The sequence below is a fragment of the Drosophila subobscura genome, chromosome E (assembly GCF_008121235.1).
Source record: "Drosophila subobscura isolate 14011-0131.10 chromosome E, UCBerk_Dsub_1.0, whole genome shotgun sequence".
NCBI lineage: Eukaryota > Metazoa > Arthropoda > Insecta > Diptera > Drosophilidae > Drosophila > Drosophila subobscura.
In genome coordinates, this window is record NC_048531.1 from 11273848 (window position 1) to 11290875 (window position 17028).

The 17028-nt window shown below is 45.0% G+C and overlaps 2 protein-coding genes across 2 annotated transcripts; both read right to left on the minus strand.

The window, feature by feature from the left end:
* Positions 1 to 30: 30 nt before the first annotated feature.
* On the minus strand, positions 31 to 12156 carry LOC117889876 (protein amalgam). Its single transcript, XM_034794384.1, has 7 exons — positions 12069 to 12156; positions 8311 to 8500; positions 3062 to 3280; positions 2673 to 2995; positions 2029 to 2586; positions 1767 to 1956; positions 31 to 1692 (listed from the first exon to the last, which is right to left on the minus strand). Exons 2-7 carry the CDS (start codon positions 8372 to 8374, stop codon positions 1532 to 1534), a joined length of 1515 nt encoding a protein of 504 aa, XP_034650275.1. The 5' UTR covers positions 8375 to 8500; positions 12069 to 12156; the 3' UTR covers positions 31 to 1531.
* Positions 12157 to 12936: 780 nt separating this feature from the next.
* On the minus strand, positions 12937 to 15358 carry LOC117889877 (neurotrimin). Its single transcript, XM_034794385.1, has 5 exons — positions 15056 to 15358; positions 14046 to 14525; positions 13473 to 13982; positions 13276 to 13410; positions 12937 to 13204 (listed from the first exon to the last, which is right to left on the minus strand). The coding sequence occupies exons 1-5, from the start codon at positions 15237 to 15239 to the stop codon at positions 13002 to 13004; spliced, it is 1512 nt and encodes a 503-aa protein (XP_034650276.1). The 5' UTR covers positions 15240 to 15358; the 3' UTR covers positions 12937 to 13001.
* Positions 15359 to 17028: the final 1670 nt, after the last annotated feature.

Genomic DNA, 17028 nt, shown 5'->3' on the forward strand with positions numbered 1-17028 from the left:
TAGTTTAGTTATATTTCTTTTCATTTTTGTGGACTCAACAAAATTACAATATTCATGTAAGACACTGGCTTTAAGATGTACATACATACACAAATGTATGTATAGTATGTATGTGTATATAAGATTCTTTATATATTTATGTATGTATTCTTAAAGGTCGACTGTCGAAACTTTGTTTATGGAACTTTCTTTTGATTGATTTCTTAGAAGAATCAATTACCATTGATTGCTTCCGTTGGCACGTTTATTTTATTGATCAGCTCTAAATGTTATAATTCTTAAATAAAATATATATAAAATATATTCTTACACTCACAATTTGATTATCGTATATGTAGATACACACCGTACGTAGATTGTATATGGTCAGCATGTTATGGCGATTTCCCCTCAGGTATTGTAGCAGAATCAAAGACAAAGGTGTGAGGCCTGATTATGATTAAGTATGGCTGTATATAGCTCTCTCTCTCTTCGATTTGTTCAATATCTCTTAACTATAAGTACATACGCATCCCGTTCATTCTGATGTGTAATGTTCGTATCGGTTTCATCTGGTTCCCATTGAGTTGATGTGTGGCGTAGGTTTCGTAAAAATAGGTATCATATGTATGTATGTATGTATGGGTAGTAAGTACACATGTACATATGTATGTCTAAGCTTTGGTCTAGTTGTATATAATAATTCGCGTGCCACATTCGATAGATCTCCCGCCGCCTGCCTTTCTGCCTCCGTGCCTCCCTCCCGTCACCCATTGATTCTGTCACAAAAATGCCGTAAGTACGCTTGGCTATCCAAAAATATTGTGTACTTATTGCAAATCCTAAAAAGTCACTAGATCCTTACCCATTTCTTGTATCTACACTATGCCACTGCCCAGGAAGGGGACGGACGACCTGCTCACACCCGATTAGATCCAGGCAGGTTGCCATATCCAAGCCAGGGTGAGCGCTTCCCAAGCAGTTGGCTCGCTCTCGTTTTGTATTCGTCATCGGTTCGGGTTCAGGTAACAAGGAAGTTTCTCTCTCGTCCTCACTGCCACCACTCGCATGCACTCACTCGTACATCATACAAAACAAATAAATATTACAGCTAAGGTTAATCAAAAGTTCCTTTTTGGGCGGTTTTTAACCATTCCTAGTCCACATCCACTTACACTTACACTTCCACATACCCACAACTCTTTAACATTAACTTTAACTAAACTAAATTAACTTTAATTCGCTCGTAGTCCTCCCCGTGTCCTCTACATCCTCTGCTTGGCACAAATGTTCCAGTGGTGATCGCTCCAGCGTGCGTAATAGCATGGGGATTAGCATTAACATTGACCCCAAGCAAGTATTGGCTGCCGGAGCAGCGCGCATTAGCATTTTGTATAATTAGAATACTTTAGTTTCTTTTCCTATTTGCGTTCCGTATGTGTGTGTGTGCGTGTGTGTGTTGTGTGTGCTGTTTTTCCTTCGATGCTTTCGCCAGCTAAGTGATCCGGAAATACGTATGTACAGTCCACCGGATGGCACAGAGTGGCACCCCTTAGAGACGCAGCCGCAGCCAGAGCACGCTGAGACCTGCCAAGAAGATCGAGCCAGCAGGCAGCTGCTGTAACGCTGATGCTGCTCCACCACCCACTGAGCCGATGCCGGCGCGCATGATCTGGTCGGGTGGCAGCTCCATATCGGTAAGCTCATTGGATGCTAAACGGGCAAAGAGAGGGGAAGGTGAGTACATGGCTAGGAGAATACACAGAGATGCACCAGAGATGACTCACCATCATCGTCCGCTAATCGGAAATCGTGATCTGGCGAGAAGTTGGACCACCCCTGGGTGTTCTTCGTCTTTACGCGTGCATGCCACAGGCCTCTCGCAGGCAGATCCAGCTGATGCGTGATCTTCCAGATGCCTCCCGTCTGATTGTGTCGCTGCGTCTGCAGAACCGAAACGGTGCTCCAAGTGTACGACTGAACGGAGATGGAGATGGATACGGTCTGATTAGTCAGATTTCTGATGGAGCTGCCGAACAGATTGCTTACCCCTGTCAGCTTGTAGTCGAGCATGGCCTCGGACAGAGGCTGCAGACTGCGCACCAGCCAGTGCATGGTGACCTTGGTGCCGTCAATGGTCATGTCCTCGAATTGCGGCGTCTCCGGGTTGTAGCTGAGGTGGATCTTGGCCTCGTTGGAGCCAATGGCGTTCTCCACGTGGCACAGATACTCGCCCAGGTCGCTCACATCCACATCCTTGACAACCAACGTGGTGCGATTGTGGCCATTGTGGAAGGAGTTCTTGATCGAGTACTTCTCGGACAGCTGCAGAGTCTTCCCATCCTTGATAAAGAAGCTGATGGCAATGGGATTGGCGCGATAGTTGCAATACATCTCGGCCGTGCCGCCGTCCTCGGTGTTCACGTGGTGCCGGTGCGTCGAGACCTTGGGGCTGTAGTGGACATCGATTGTGACCATGCCGTGGGGGGGATCGCGGCTGCCATCGTCGCCGAGGCACTGGTAAACGCCGGCATTCATCTCGTCCACGTTGTCCAGCACAACGATCCCATCGGCAGTGTCATCGGGCGACGACTCCATGCGCTGACCCTGCAAGTAGTGGTGTGGAATGTGGGGTAGGAACGCGGGTAAGTGGATGTGATGAGGATGATCTTGGTCTGATCTGGTTAACATACATTAAACGACCACTTGATGCTGGTCTCTGTGCCCGTGTACGTTCGACACTCGAGCTTGTGGTGGTCGCCCTGCCTGAACGTCTGCGAGCGATCCGTAATATCGCGATCGTCGCAGAGGATCGACAGCCGGGCGCCCACCCTCAGTGTCGTCAGTTGTCGAACGTTCTGCGGCAGTATGGCACAATAGTATTCCCCTGAATCGTCCGGCGTGACATCCCTCAGCAGGATCGAGTTGTTCTTCATACCCTCCACCCGGTGGCTAATTGCATTCTGTCCATTCGCAATGATCGTACTGCCCTTGTACCACATCACCGCGTTGTTGACTATCGACAGGGAGTAGTTATTGAATGCATTACTTTTGGGTGAAACTCTTTCGTGGATAAACTCACTTTGGAAATTGCGTGCATCACAATTGAGGATCACAGAATCTCCGGGCTTGGCCTCGATCCTCAGCTCGGTCTGGTCAAAGTATGGCGGCGAACCGGACAGATCCTGGACCTCGGGCGGATCTGCTCCTTCTACGTCATCCTCAGCATCAGACTCCCCATAGTCGTAGTCATCGCCCTGGTAGTCTGTTTCATCCTCAATGGGCGACCCATTACACCGAACTGTAGATAGAAAAGAAAGCGTTGCATTGTGGGATCATTGCGTCATTGGATGTGGTTGTAGTAGGGAGAGAAAGGTATGCGTATGAGTCACAGGGGCATGTTTGCTCTACTCTTAAGGGGAACTGATAAAAATCACACAACATCGAGAAGAACTTCTGCTTCGAATAAAAGGGAAGGGTCCCTGCCACAAACGAACTCATTTACGAGAGTGCAACTCAACTCAGAAGCGGAAATTAGTTTCTACCGGAAACTGTAGGGGGAGATACAGCTCTCCCATATTTGCAGATAATTCCATTTGTTTAGTAATGTTGAAGGTGAGGTGAGGTGAGTAAGTTGTGTGACAGTCACCGTATTTCTTCTGTTAAAATTCTGACTAACGCCTAAAGGTATGCCGCAGCATATGGGGTTCTGTATGCCGCATGCCCTATCTGCATGTCACATGGAAAATCCATGGAATAATTCCATCACATCATCTTAATAACTAATCTCGTATGCAGATAACAAACTGTGTAGATACCATCGGGGTAAGCCTTAAGTCAATTTTCTCGGCCATAAAAGCATTAGCAGTCCAAAAGGGTTTCTGATTGTGGAATGTTAATTACCCCAGGAATTACATACAATGGTTATAATGGTGACTCCTCCTCTGGCAGATCGCATGCAAATCGTTTGAGTCACACTTCAAACCGCAGTTCTGTATGTATTAGCCATAACAATTTGCATGCCTTATGTGTCTCTAACGGGTAAAAGTGTCATGACTCATGGCTAACATCATCATCTTGGATATACTCGTATGGCCACGATGGATATTGGCGGATTGCGCAAGTCGTTATCAATTGCCGATAAAAGCTTTTTAAGGTAAACACTTGAGCCTCAAGCCGGCAAGAGTCGTAGAGTCGAGTCGCCACGGCAGCCAAAGTCGGAGCCAGTTATCTTATCCAATTGCTGCCCCTCATGGCATCCGCTTGACGCACAGCCAGACGCCCCTTTTATGGAGTGGCCGCCTGGTGGCCAGGTCGGTCCAAAAACAGCTTGCCATCGTCTCGACTCAAGAGCATGGAGGATGGAGTGTGGAGGGACCTTCACCGACGATCCATCCAATTGTGGGCCATAAGCTGACGAAATTGCAATCTTCACCAGCAGCCTTCGCACGCTGTTTCCTCTCGTGTCAAGGCCACAAGTACACTACAAATCGTACATATGTGCATAAAGATGTATATATATTAATATCCAGAGACGGTTCCACATCCCAGCGTACCCAGTTGTTGTCTGTAAGTAGGTCAGCGCCAAAAAGTCACAGGAGAAGTGCAAGGCAAGACTCGTTCCCCTCTCTCTCACTCTCTTCCTCTCTATCTCTCATGCGTCATCCGGCTCCCTGAGCTCGCATTGTCCTTGGAGCGATGTTGGGGGTTGCAAATACATGTATAAAAAACTGAACAACAGCCCCCACTCAGAGCCAGTCCATCCATATGGATGGATGCTACTTGCGCTCGCTCTCTCTCTGTCGCTGAACAATGGCGTCAGGATGTCGCGGCGCCAGCTCCAGCTCCAGACTCTGGCCCCCATCTCTAGTGCTCCCCAGCCAATGCTTGAGCTGCTGCCACTCCCTTTGTCTTTAAAGTTCAATGTTATACACAATGAATGGCCTTTTGTGGCCTGCATTGCGCCTGGGGCGTCGTCTGGAGCATGTCGCATTCCTATGACCAACTTGGATGATTGAGCCGTTGCCGTTCCTTTCAAGATGAAGTCATGCTAGATCGAATCAGTTGCAGTGTTTAGAATTGCAGCTAACTCTTCTGAATTTAATCTTTTTGAATACATTTCTGTCAACATGGAAGCCCCTCGGGAACTGTCTTCATGCTAAGTTCAAATGACAATGAATTGAATGAATTATTCTGAGCCTTAGGAACCTCTGCAGATATGATTCATATAAACCAGGTATTCAATCGATTCAACTTGAAAGGAATATGTCATCAGTTCAGATTGCTTTTTAATTACACTGCCCCAAATATAGCTCACGCAGATTGATTCCTTGTACCAGGCGCCACAGTCACACTCCGTATCAGCGAGGACAGTCTGCGAGTTGCGTACGTCTGTACGCACCATTGATAACTCTGATTCAAGATTAATTTCAAGACTGTTCTGCGTATAAGTTTGATTGCAAATTCATGATCACGTTGTTGTTGTTATTTGCTGTCTGTCCTACATATGGTCCGTTTGGGATCTTATGAGTTATGAGGTCACTGAGTAAACAGTTCTAGAATGGCCCACATCCATAGCTACAGCCACGTCCATCTCTGAGTCAATAAGATGTGTATAAATAAATTATGGCATATACCCAGATGCCAATCCCAAACTGCACAATTTCTGAAATGTCGGAAACATCGAGCAGATTTGGCAGAGTCAGCAATCGACATGCTGTGGCAGGTCTACGTCCATGGATCTCAAACTTTTGATGGTGGGGTCATAAAAGTGCCAAGAACTAGACGACTCCGTTCTATGACTGTATACTTTGTACATAGTATGTATGTATACATAGTAGGTACATAATTTGATTCCATGAATTTGCATAAAGTCACAAAATGAAACGAGGAACAAACGCCAAAAACGCAGACACACAATAAATGGAAAATTAAATTGAAATCAATTGAATCGGCAAATCAATTCCACTCCTAAAAAAAAACCAAAACACAACAACAAAAATGTTTGGGATCATGGGAGGGGCACACATTCACTCCGCACCCTCTGGAACATTTTGATTGATCAAATCATTGATTTATTATGCGATCTTTATTTTTGGATGGCCAACGTCCCTCGATCGATCCCCCTGCGAATGCGTAATTTGAGAAGGTTTTTTTTGTGTGTGTGTGGTTTGTTTGGAAAATACAGAACGAATCCCCAATGAAAAATCAGCTCAAGTACTTATGTACTTTATGCAAATATGCAGACCCCGCCAGACCCCGGCACTCTATCGCCATTTCAAAGAATCTGCTATTTGTAAGTCATTAATAGATCCCCATGGAATGGGTCTCGTTACCCTTGACAGACCTCCCTCGGAGTAAATAAACTATTCCCATTAGGCTGGGCGGCAAAGTATTTATCAACTCAAAATATGGATTTGGAACTGGCAAAAGAATTCATCACAGAGAACAAATATTTTCTTTGCGGCTGTTCGGAATGTTATGAAACATTTACAGACTTTACAAATGTGTTTTGTAGGCCAAAAATTCTTTGATATTGTGGAGCGGACCCCCAGACCCAGCAACAAAAATATATTCTTTGATAAATAAACTCATTTGAAAGCGCAAAGTTTGGATTCTCTTGCATATGGGCCGTTTATGGAATATTTTTGGCTATCCGCTACTAACCGTTGGCTTATCTCATGGCTAAAATTGGAGGCAAGGAACTTTTAATTAAAACCACAAAAAAATATTAATAATAAAAAGCCAAATATTTTTCATTGTCGGTGGTCGCACCGAGGGGAAATACACATCACATGGCCTTTTGGCCTGGGATCGGGAGAGACATCTGATTATATAGAACATTGGGGGGCGTACAGTACTGTTCCCGTTCCCGTTCCCATTCCCATTCCCGTCTTTCCTCCTAAAGGCAGCAACAGACGTTGGCTGCGAGAAGTCTACGAGCAAATATTCGACATTAAAATGCCATTCTTTGCACAACGTTCGTGCGTAACAAATATTTACTCTATTCATTGAAGTTTTAATACACTTGCAGAGGGTATTACAATTTTGGACATACTCAGTCTGATTCTCTCCTAACTTAAAACTCTTCAGGAGTATTAGCTTTAAATAAATTGAATTGGCTTCAATTCCATTATTTGCACAGTTGTGTTAAAAGCTACTGCCAGTGGATATAAACTTCGTGGTGCTACCATGAAATCTTGCCCCTTTTTCCAAAACACATGGCACCCTCCATGCCCAGAACAGCAGCCTCCCACCCCGCAATTGCTATGCAGAGCGGAGAGGGGAGCCAATAACTTTCCAAGCTATCGTTCCAGCTAAGAGGCACTACGCGGTACGAGAAATGGAATGTTCACCGTTATCAACAATTTGCGCCATATTACCGAAAGCGAATGAAATTTAACTTTCTGACGGTAGAGATAAGTGTTTGCCCCCTCTTTGGCGATAAGATATGCTTGTTGTTCTTTCAACTGGTACACTCACACTGGCAGCCACACACACACCCACCTTCGAATGTGTGCGTTGAATTTACGCAAAAGATAAGCAAAGGTACGCACGTGGTACCTTGGACTGACACCTATACCGCCGTATCTAAAGCTTTCACATATGAGTACCGCCACATACATATGTGGGTAGCGATACGTATTTATGTACGTACATTGTATGTAGGCTAACGGCATTGCTCATACTTATTTTCGTCAGATGTGTTGGGTTTCCAATTCATAACTTCTGGCAACTTACGTAAATTCATTGAACAGACTTTAAAAGGTCGCGACACTTTGAGAACATAAATGCCAAGTAAAGGAACAAATATATATTGGGTTTATTTAGTTGAAAAGCTCCAAAAATTAACTTTACTTATGGCATAAGCAATTTGGGGTTAGTTGAATACGCGACAGATAAGGTTGGGAAGAGTCGAAGTAAAAATATGGATCAGTACAGTGTGAGATCACTTGAGCGGAAAGAATAATATAATTATACAGACATATACAGTATGTATTTTACCTCTCCCAACCATTTCTCCCAACCAATATATCTCTCTAGAGCGGATAATGATACCATGGAAAGTTTTTCACTTTACCAGCATTTTGTCTTCACTTTCTACAGATTGAAGATTGATTTAATTTTTCTACAGTAAACCCTTGCATCATTCTGTTCATATAAATATCATACGGTATCTGTTCCTATTCCTCTTCTCCAGCATTAAAGTTTCTCCCTGGATTTTCGATTACCCACCAATCGGTTAGCTTGCGATATCAGACCGCTTTGGAATTTTGTAGTTCGAATTGGTTCTTTGATTTAATAGATCGTTAGGCCGAGTCCTTGACTTACCATAAAATTGTCCAATTAGCAGACAAATGAGCAACAGCCGCGTCGAATCTCTCGCCTTAATCATGTTGCTTGAGTTTGCTTTTGCTTTTGATTTGATTTTGTACTTTCTGTTGGGTTTATGGGCTGTTTATGTGTCTGTTTCTGTTGCTGTTTGATTTGGCTCGGTGCGTTGTCGGAGGTAGGTCGTTAACTGCAATTAATATGTTTGGTTGGTTGGTACTTAATTAATTTGCTACCCAAAATACAATCATCAAGCGCGGCCCCAAACCGGGAGCCGCCAAGACAATCGAAAACATTGATAATTTATTTTTTGGTTTTATGATTTCTTAATTTTTGCTGATGCGTTTTATATGCGAAAAGCGCTCCGGGCCGGAAACATCTAATTGAGCTGTTCAAAATGGATGGAAAAGCGCGGACTACAAACGAATTTTTGCAACTGCCATGGCGTGGACAAATTTTCAATCGTTGAGTAAACCGTCGAGCAGTTGAACACTTGGCCGGGTTATGCAAGGCAAGGCAAGGCGCACTCGTGGCTGGTGTGGTGGTCTGTTCGCAATTTGCTCTCCGTCGATAAGTCGTATCTCGAAGATATTATGATCTCTATGCGAAAAATCGCCATTTGCTATTGCTGCCGCTGCGGCTGCGGCTGCTTCTGTTGCTGCTGTTGTCTAATTTACAGCTCATGGTAGGCTCTCTCTCCCTCTCTTGGTCCGGTCCGGCTCAATGCCAGTAAAGTGGGTCGAAGTGGGGGGATTGGTGGGTCGGGGCGGGGGTTCTGCTGGGTCAGGGTGTGCCAAGTCGAATAGCATGCAAATGTTTATGCATATAAATAAATTAATGTGCAAATGCGAAAAAATTGTACAACCAGAAAAGCCAATGAAAAAATGCCTGTACATTTAGGCGCACACACATGTACGGATAGTGTACACCAGACTACAAATTCGGGCCACTAATTTAGAAGCTGTTCGCATATGGCTTGCAAAGCTCCCAAACTCATACGAGCACAGTGCACGGTGCACGATTCGACATGAATATTTCCTCTCCTCTCACTGACAGCCCCTGTCTCGGTGTGCACATATTTGTTCGTGTGCTCAACTCATAAAACAAACAATTTCGCAATGTCTGACGATCATAATCCATAGCTGATGCATTTGCGAAAATATTTGAAAAACAACATTTGAAAAGTTTCTATTGCAATTATGTACATATGTAAAAATAAGTCGACTAACTGACACTCTTGGTTGTAAGAGGTCTATAAATAAATAATGTTTAGTAACTCTTATTGCTCGAGGCCTTTCTCCTAGATGTATGCTGTGGTTTTGCTGAATTAAACCATGGCCAAAAGGCAATAGTAAACCTAAATTTCTAGTAGTTCTAGTAGAAATGTATGTACTTCCATTTGGGATAGATACTCTTTGCTATTAGCATTTCAACATCAAAATACTTGTTTGAAGATGCCATCAGGTTTTTCCACAGCATCCAAGATAATGAGATTATTTATTGGATTTTTTCTGAAATATGATCTTGTGATTAGCCATTAGCGAGCATGAATGTAAGTCTGAGCCTACAAATCTGAACTCGTGTATTACTATGTGGATTAGATGTAGTTTAGGAAATGTTTGAAAAATAATTTAACTAAATCTAATTAATCTCAAAATATTTCTTAACTTGCATGGGCTTTATTTTATTGAATCATCTCTATACTACGAGTATTCCAGCTACTGAACTACCTCACTCATTCCCTCCACCCATGTAACATCACAATTCACACCGCACGGCGAGTACTAACTGACGAGCCGTAATTTCCGCACATTCACATGCAGGTATACATTTTCCCACAACTTTACTATATTGTGTGCATGTACTTTGTACATTTGGAGTGTCAACTGTTTGAGCGACATTTAAATGAATAATGTGTTATAGTATAGCCGACACTACCTGTTGACACCTTCCTCTAACGACGTGACTACAAAAGCTCTTTACTATCACTAAAACAAAATTTACTACTCAAACAGACGTCTGGCCTGGCACCACCCATCGAGCGCATCCAGGCTGTATATCAATTAAAAAATCAAAGAGACAGAGAACGTTTGGAAGAGGGAGATAGGGTGAAGGGGGAAGGGTAAAGGGAAAGGTGCAAACTTAGTTCTTTTGGTTGTTGCTTGTCGTGTTGTCTTCCCTTCTTCTTCGTCTTTGTTCTCTTGAAATCAGTGCCTCTCTTTATGTTGTTGTTGTTGGTGTTTCTTCTTTGGCGTTTTGTTTATTTACATTGCGCTCAAAAAGTTTACACACACGCACACATGCACACACAAGAACACAATTACTGCACTTGTGTGTGCAGGCGGAAAAGCAGCGGCTGCTGCTGCAGCTGGCTTCAATCTGTGTGTGGAATTTTGTTTGGAGGGCAGTGGACTGCACTTGCACTTTGCCGCCAGAATGATTGAACTGAGAACTTTTTCTTCTACCAAACAATACCCTTATGTGGGGTCAATTGATTTTGATCAGATGTTTTCACCATGTCACATATGGACGATCGGTTGTAAGACCAACAAAGCTTATTTATATTTTCTGGCTATATCATATGCTCGAATAAAGCGGAGCATCGATTGATCTGTAGTGTATCTAAAGAATCGGTCCCTTGCCTCCTACTCGCTCTCCTTTCTCTTTTTGTTTTGTTTTCCATTGAACGTTTGTTTGCACTTCTCCCCTTATCCCTACCGCCCTGCCACCCTAACTCCAGCGTCGTCTGCACATCCTCTGCAGCAGCTGGCCCTTCTTCCGCTGACGCTGCTCGCTGCTCCACCCAATTCCTGGCCCACACTTGTACATATCTGATATTTTCGCTTTCGTTTGGCGATTTTCTTTGCTTCGTTTTCGTGTTGCTCGGTGTAAGCACATACATACATGTGTACGGGTATATCTTTTTGTTGCAGCCAGTTTGCCGGCACAGCGACAACTATTTTACATATTCGTACATATTTATAGAATGCACACATAGAGAGAGAGAGAGAGAGAGAGAGTAAAAGAGAGGGAGGCCAGACATGAACAGACCAAACAGAAACTGAAACTGAATCTGAATTTTGGCAGCCGATTGAGTGCAGTGCCAAAATGCACTCTAGAGTGGAGCGGAGGATGTGGGGCACATCTGTCACTTGCCACATATTTCTGCGCAATTATTATGAATCATAGAACCGAGCCCGGGCCCAATATGAAGTCAGAGTCGAGGTTCATTGGGTAGAGTCTGGGGCAGGCTTCAGGGCCAGTTACAGAATGGATGCGATGAGAAGATTGTTTTTTTTTTTGGTTTCGGTTTTGTTGTATTTATTTTGCCTGGGCCTAGAGGAAGAAAACTGGTTTTGCTGGTCCCGTACCGTACCCCCAGATACCGACGAGAGATGAGAGCTGCCGCAGAGCCGCAGCGGCAGCAGCAACAACAACAAAATTCGGTTAAAGCGTTAAAAAAGGCAAAAGACGATGTATTGTAGTGCTTTTTCATATATTTTTGTTGTTGTTGTTTTGGGTTTTTCTTTGAATTTTTGTTTTTACGTGAACACGAAACCGTTTAACACTTGCACTTGCAACGCTTTCGCACAGTTTCGGCCATGGCTAAAGGGCTCATTTCAGCTTAATTTTACAGATTTCCGCGTGAATGTTTCATCTTTGGCACAGCTGTCTTTTGTCCACTTAAAATTTAAGGTTGTGCGAGGGCGAAGCCGAAGGCCTGCCTGCTTGGTGTTAGATGGAGACTCAGTAGAGACCTTTGCGCTTTTGATTCTCTTCGTGCCCGTACGCGATGCTTTTCAAACGAGAACTGGCAGTGGAGCTCGTGCTGGGATGCCAAAAGCGCTGCTGGTGCCGTTCGCTGCTGCTGCTGCTGCCTCTGCCGCTGCCAGCGGAAACGAACAGTGCCAACGAGCGCCAACTCGTGCCCTCGCTATCTGTTTCTTTCTCTCGTGTGCTTTGGGGCAGGTAAACAGTCTTTGGCTCAGTGTTCGGAGAGGCACAGAGAGCACAAAATGAGGGCCAAGCCAAGCGAAGCTCGCGCTTGGAGGCGGGATGGCGAACAAGAAAGATGCGTTAGTTGCGCCGCAATGTCACTGCCAATTGATGTTGGCGGTCCATAGAGGAAGCCCTGGCATGGAGCCATACATAAATATATACAAATGTACATACATAAGTATGTATGCATGTACTACGTATATCATATGTCCGGGCTTCATAGATACAGGTCTCATACTAACGGTAACGCTCCCATGTCATGCTCGCAATACGATATTTCTATTCAGTGAGTAGTTCTTCCCTGGTCCAATACCGATTAAAATGGAATAATTACATTTAAGACCCTTGCTAACCCTTGCTCAGGGTTAAAATGGGTTCTTGCCGATGGCTCTTCAAAACCCTTGGTGTGTGGGGTAAAAATATAGAATTCGTCAGTGAGTCTCTCGCAAAATATACCACCAAATATTACGTAACTATTAAAAGAGTCCAAAAGCTTAGTCATTTGTGTTTGTTTTTAGTCACACATCGACAAGGAACTTTATCTGTTTTCGTGTGAGTTAATCAGAATCAGTCCAGTTTCCTGATTCATTTCCCTTATGACGCGAGCATTTCCTTCTCAAGAATTTGGTGGTGATATTTGTTTATTTGCCACATGGAAAAAGAGTTCAGTACAAAGGCATTAGGAATTACTCTTACTGGTATGTCAGGACTAATATTAGGCAGATGGAATAGATCAAGGCTCTACTGAGCCCACGGCCTTCAGCTGCTGAGCCCGAATTGAACATCATGCTGGCTCGCAGAGTGTCCGATCTCTGGGTAATTTCGTTCAGGAAGTCCTGCTCCTCAGTGACATCGTTCTGCAGCTCCGATTCCGTTGAATAGTTGGGCAGCTCAACTGTTGGCGGAACAAATTGGGGCTTAAGAATGGAGAAAACGCCTTTATCCCACATCAGATGTTTGTCTTACCCTCTCCACCCGTGGCAAAGCGAACAGTTTTGCTGTTGTCGCTCCACCCGAAACTGTTTCTCGCCAGAACGGAGACCTCGTAGAGACTTGCCGGCTGCAGGCCATGAAGCGTATACGTCGTGATGTAGATGAGTCCTGCGAAAGAGAGGGCATTAGAGGGGATTATTTTGACCGCTTTCGGTTGAAGTTCAAATCACCATTTGTGGCCTGAGCAGGGATCGTTAGCTCTGTCCAGTTGGTTCGTATTTGCCTGGTGATGTTGTTGGATGGGATCTGGCGGAACTTCAGCTTGAACTCCATGATGGGCAGCAGACTCTCCGTCTGCCACACCAGCACGTGCGACGTGGAGCTCTGCGTGCCCGGATTGATCTTGAAGATGCACGGCATGGGTCGGCCGGTCAGCTCAATGCTGGCAATCCTTGCACCGATCCTGTTGCTTGCCCGGCACTCGAACTGCCCCATGTCCGCGTTGCGCACGTTCTTGATCACCAGCATGTGGCGGACACCGTTCACGTAGTGTTCGAGAGAGCGGTTGGACTGCAGCTCGGTCTCGTGGCTGGAATAGTGCGTGCCCAATGCCACGGGCAGGCCGTGGTGGAACCACTTGACGGTGGCCGCCGGCGCCGCCTCCACAATGCATTCGAGATGGGCTCGCGTCCCAAGCTTGGTGTACACCACCGATTGAGGGAGATTTACCTCGGGAGAGACTTAAATTTCAGGGATTATTTAATGATTCCAAGACGAAGGGCAGCTACCAAAGTTGGACTCACACAGCACATGCAGATAGACTCCCGCCACGGCCGGCTCTCCCACGCCATTGCTGGCGAAGCACTCGATCAGACCCGACTGACTACGCGACTTGATCTCCGTGATGTGGCTCTGCCGATTGCCCGTGCTCGCCCCTTGGCCCAGGCTGTGTCCATCCCGTCGCCAGTCTACCACCGGTTGGGGCACGCCCTGCGCCTCGCATACCACCTCGAAGGTGGCTCCAATCGGCAGCTCCGTCAGTCCGCTGGGCTCGATGAGGACGCGTGGCGCCAGCTGCACCTCGATGGCGTGCTGCTGCACCACATGGCCCGAGTCCGAGTTCATCTCGCAGTAGTAGTCCCCGGTGTCCTCCGACTGCACATTAGCCACCTGCAGGCTGCCATTGGGCCAGAGCATGATGCGATCTGGCGGCAGTATCTCCGGGTGCCGAGAGTCCACCAGTGCCACATCGTCGCGGTGCCAGCGCACGTATCGGAATGGAGCTGCAATGGAATTTAATTCATAATCAAACTGTATTTGCATTTCTCTTTCTGTTCTTAAACCTTAGTTACAACGAGCCGCTGTATCGTATTTCTGTAAACAACAAGCTCTCTCTCTCTCTCTCTCTCTCTATCGTAAAAACTGAAACTCTTTCATCTTGTTAACCCCATCAAAAGTTTATTGTTGCTGTCAATAATCCTTTAATGGAGAGTCAACATCTATAAGGGCTTGATACACAGAGGGGTCACCGCGGAATGACATCAATTCGTGGCTTGTGAGGCGTTCAATTAACAGAATCCGTCTCTGGACTCGCTCCCTCGGCGGACTCTATTATGCACTGATAATACCTTCATTTGTCCCATTGTGTGTTCATTTCTTCAATCGAATTAAATGCCATTGTTATGGCCAATTTCGCTGGCTGGACAAATCTGTGACCGTTTCAAGGCCTCCACCTAACTGAAGCTAATCGCCCAAGATCGTCATAAATCTCCCTCTTTAGCTCTATAAATTAGAAGCCATCCCATCGACTTACTGTTCAAGGTGCAGGGCAGCAGGACCGTGTCATTTTCGAATGTTTTCACTGTCGTTGGAATACTCTGGAACTTCTGGCTGTTCTCCAGATCATTGTTAAAGTCCAGCTCCGCGCACACAAGGTCCAGGACTAGGCCCACAAATATCCACCAAGCAAGTGCACACTTTTCGGGTAACATTTTCATTTATTCTTCAAGTTTTTAAATTAAATTAGACCGTGATTTGATAATTTTCTAATTCAGGGTCGCGTGTCGTGCCGGAATGGGTTCGGTTCGGTCCGGTCTGGTCCGCGACGAAGTCAACTTTGAACTGATCGCTGGAGCTGTGATCTGCCATGAGCCACTGGAAGCGTCAGAGTCAGCGTCCCCTAAAACCGACACACGCATACAGAGAAGCCTCCGAGCGCAGACAATGAAAGACGCCAAAGCCGAGGGGCAGTGACAGTGACAGCGACAGACAGAGGCGACGATGAAGCCACTTGCTTGGGTTGTATGCCGGTTGATTAGTCGCCCTCAAGGGGATTCTCCCACATAAGCAACAGCTCCAGACACACATGTATCCAAGTGTAAGATGCATCAACACGGACACTCAGACGCACAGACACAGATGGGCTGCAGCAGCAGCGGCAACATCAACATTTGCATGGGCCACGCATCGGTAGTTTTTCGAATTCTGAATTGAGATTCCGCTACTGATCTATTACACTCTCCGCTTCAGAGAACGTGCTGCTGTTGCATATTTTGAGATAAAATGTCATTGTGCCACAATGGGAAGCCCCAGGCAGCCCCCTCCCTCACGTTAGGCTGCTGCTGCTGCTGGTGCTGCCTGCCTGCTCTTGATTCCCCCACTCCCCCCCACTATCATCTCCATTCTGATCGGATCAGTCGCATTCAACATTTGGGAACAATATGTATGCTCTGGGATCGTTGCCTGACGTTGGGATACAGTGCCCGAAATTCCCTGGCAGTGAATGAATTAAATGTTGGAAATATCCAAGCGGAAATGCATTATAGAACTTTCAATTGAAGTTTATTCCACATCAATCTCTCATTTGACTACAAAAAGTTGAATAAATCTCTGAAAAAGTCGTTAAGAGAATGCACTAAAGATGTTAGTTAAATGTTCCAGAAATACTTATATAATCCCCGCCACACTGTGTTTCTCAGTCAAGAACGATTTGAAAGATATCAACCGTTAAATTTGGAACCTCCCCACGGATCTGTAGATCTGCTGGAAATGTTATTGTGCCTCTGACGAAACAACGCGAAACGCGATCACTTTCAATTAAAAGACAATTTGATCGAATTAATTGAATTAAATGTGAGAACATGAAAGGAGTTCAGCAGCTGCACAAACAGCCAGCAAACCAATTAAAAGAGGCCACCAACTGGTCGATCGAGCCGAAAGCCTCTTCCAGAAGAAGTTTACTTTTCAATTTATGATGCAAAAAGGCGCCAAGCGAGCAAGCGGCAAGATGCTGATAAATATGAACAGAACCCAACAACACGTCACACAATACAGTCCACTTGAAGGAAGCCCACAAACCTGCAGTTATCACGACTCAAGCAAGGGAGCAAGTAGAGACCATTAGTTATTTTCTTAGCGTTGGTCTTACTTTTGTTCCATAACTTCTGATAATACAACAGCTCGGTTTTACAACTCGTCTCAGTAACATCATCATTTGATCTGCAGACTATACTTTATGAATAATTTCACAGCAATTTAAATAGTACAATAATTTGTTTATTTGTTTCATATAATGTATTATTAATAATGTATGTGTATAATAGGCATGCTGCTAAAATTTATGAACTTAAACTAATACAGCATTGAACGTTTACAACCAAAGGATAATATGCATCTGCTGCATGTCTGTATCCAATTAAATCAGCCTGTTATATTTGTCCCTGGAATCTCATCAGCCCTCGCCATATGCCTGAGTTGTTTGTTGCTGCTAACTAAGTTCTATATAAG

Excerpts from the sequence above, each read along its gene's own strand:
- LOC117889876 (XM_034794384.1), bottom strand. The coding sequence starts at position 8,374 with ATGATTAAGGCGAGAGATTCGACGCGGCTGTTGCTCATTTGTCTGCTA. Across the intron at positions 3,281-8,310 it reads GCTAATTGGACAATTTTATG|TTCGGTGTAATGGGTCGCCC; the intron begins GTAAGTCAAGGA and ends TTCTATCTACAG. Across the intron at positions 2,587-2,672 it reads GCATCAAGTGGTCGTTTAAT|GGTCAGCGCATGGAGTCGTC; the intron begins GTATGTTAACCA and ends CACTACTTGCAG.
- LOC117889877 (XM_034794385.1), bottom strand. The coding sequence starts at position 15,239 with ATGAAAATGTTACCCGAAAAGTGTGCACTTGCTTGGTGGATATTTGTG. Across the intron at positions 14,526-15,055 it reads GCTGCCCTGCACCTTGAACA|CTCCATTCCGATACGTGCGC; the intron begins GTAAGTCGATGG and ends ATTCCATTGCAG. Across the intron at positions 13,205-13,275 it reads CTTTGCCACGGGTGGAGAGG|TTGAGCTGCCCAACTATTCA; the intron begins GTAAGACAAACA and ends TTCCGCCAACAG.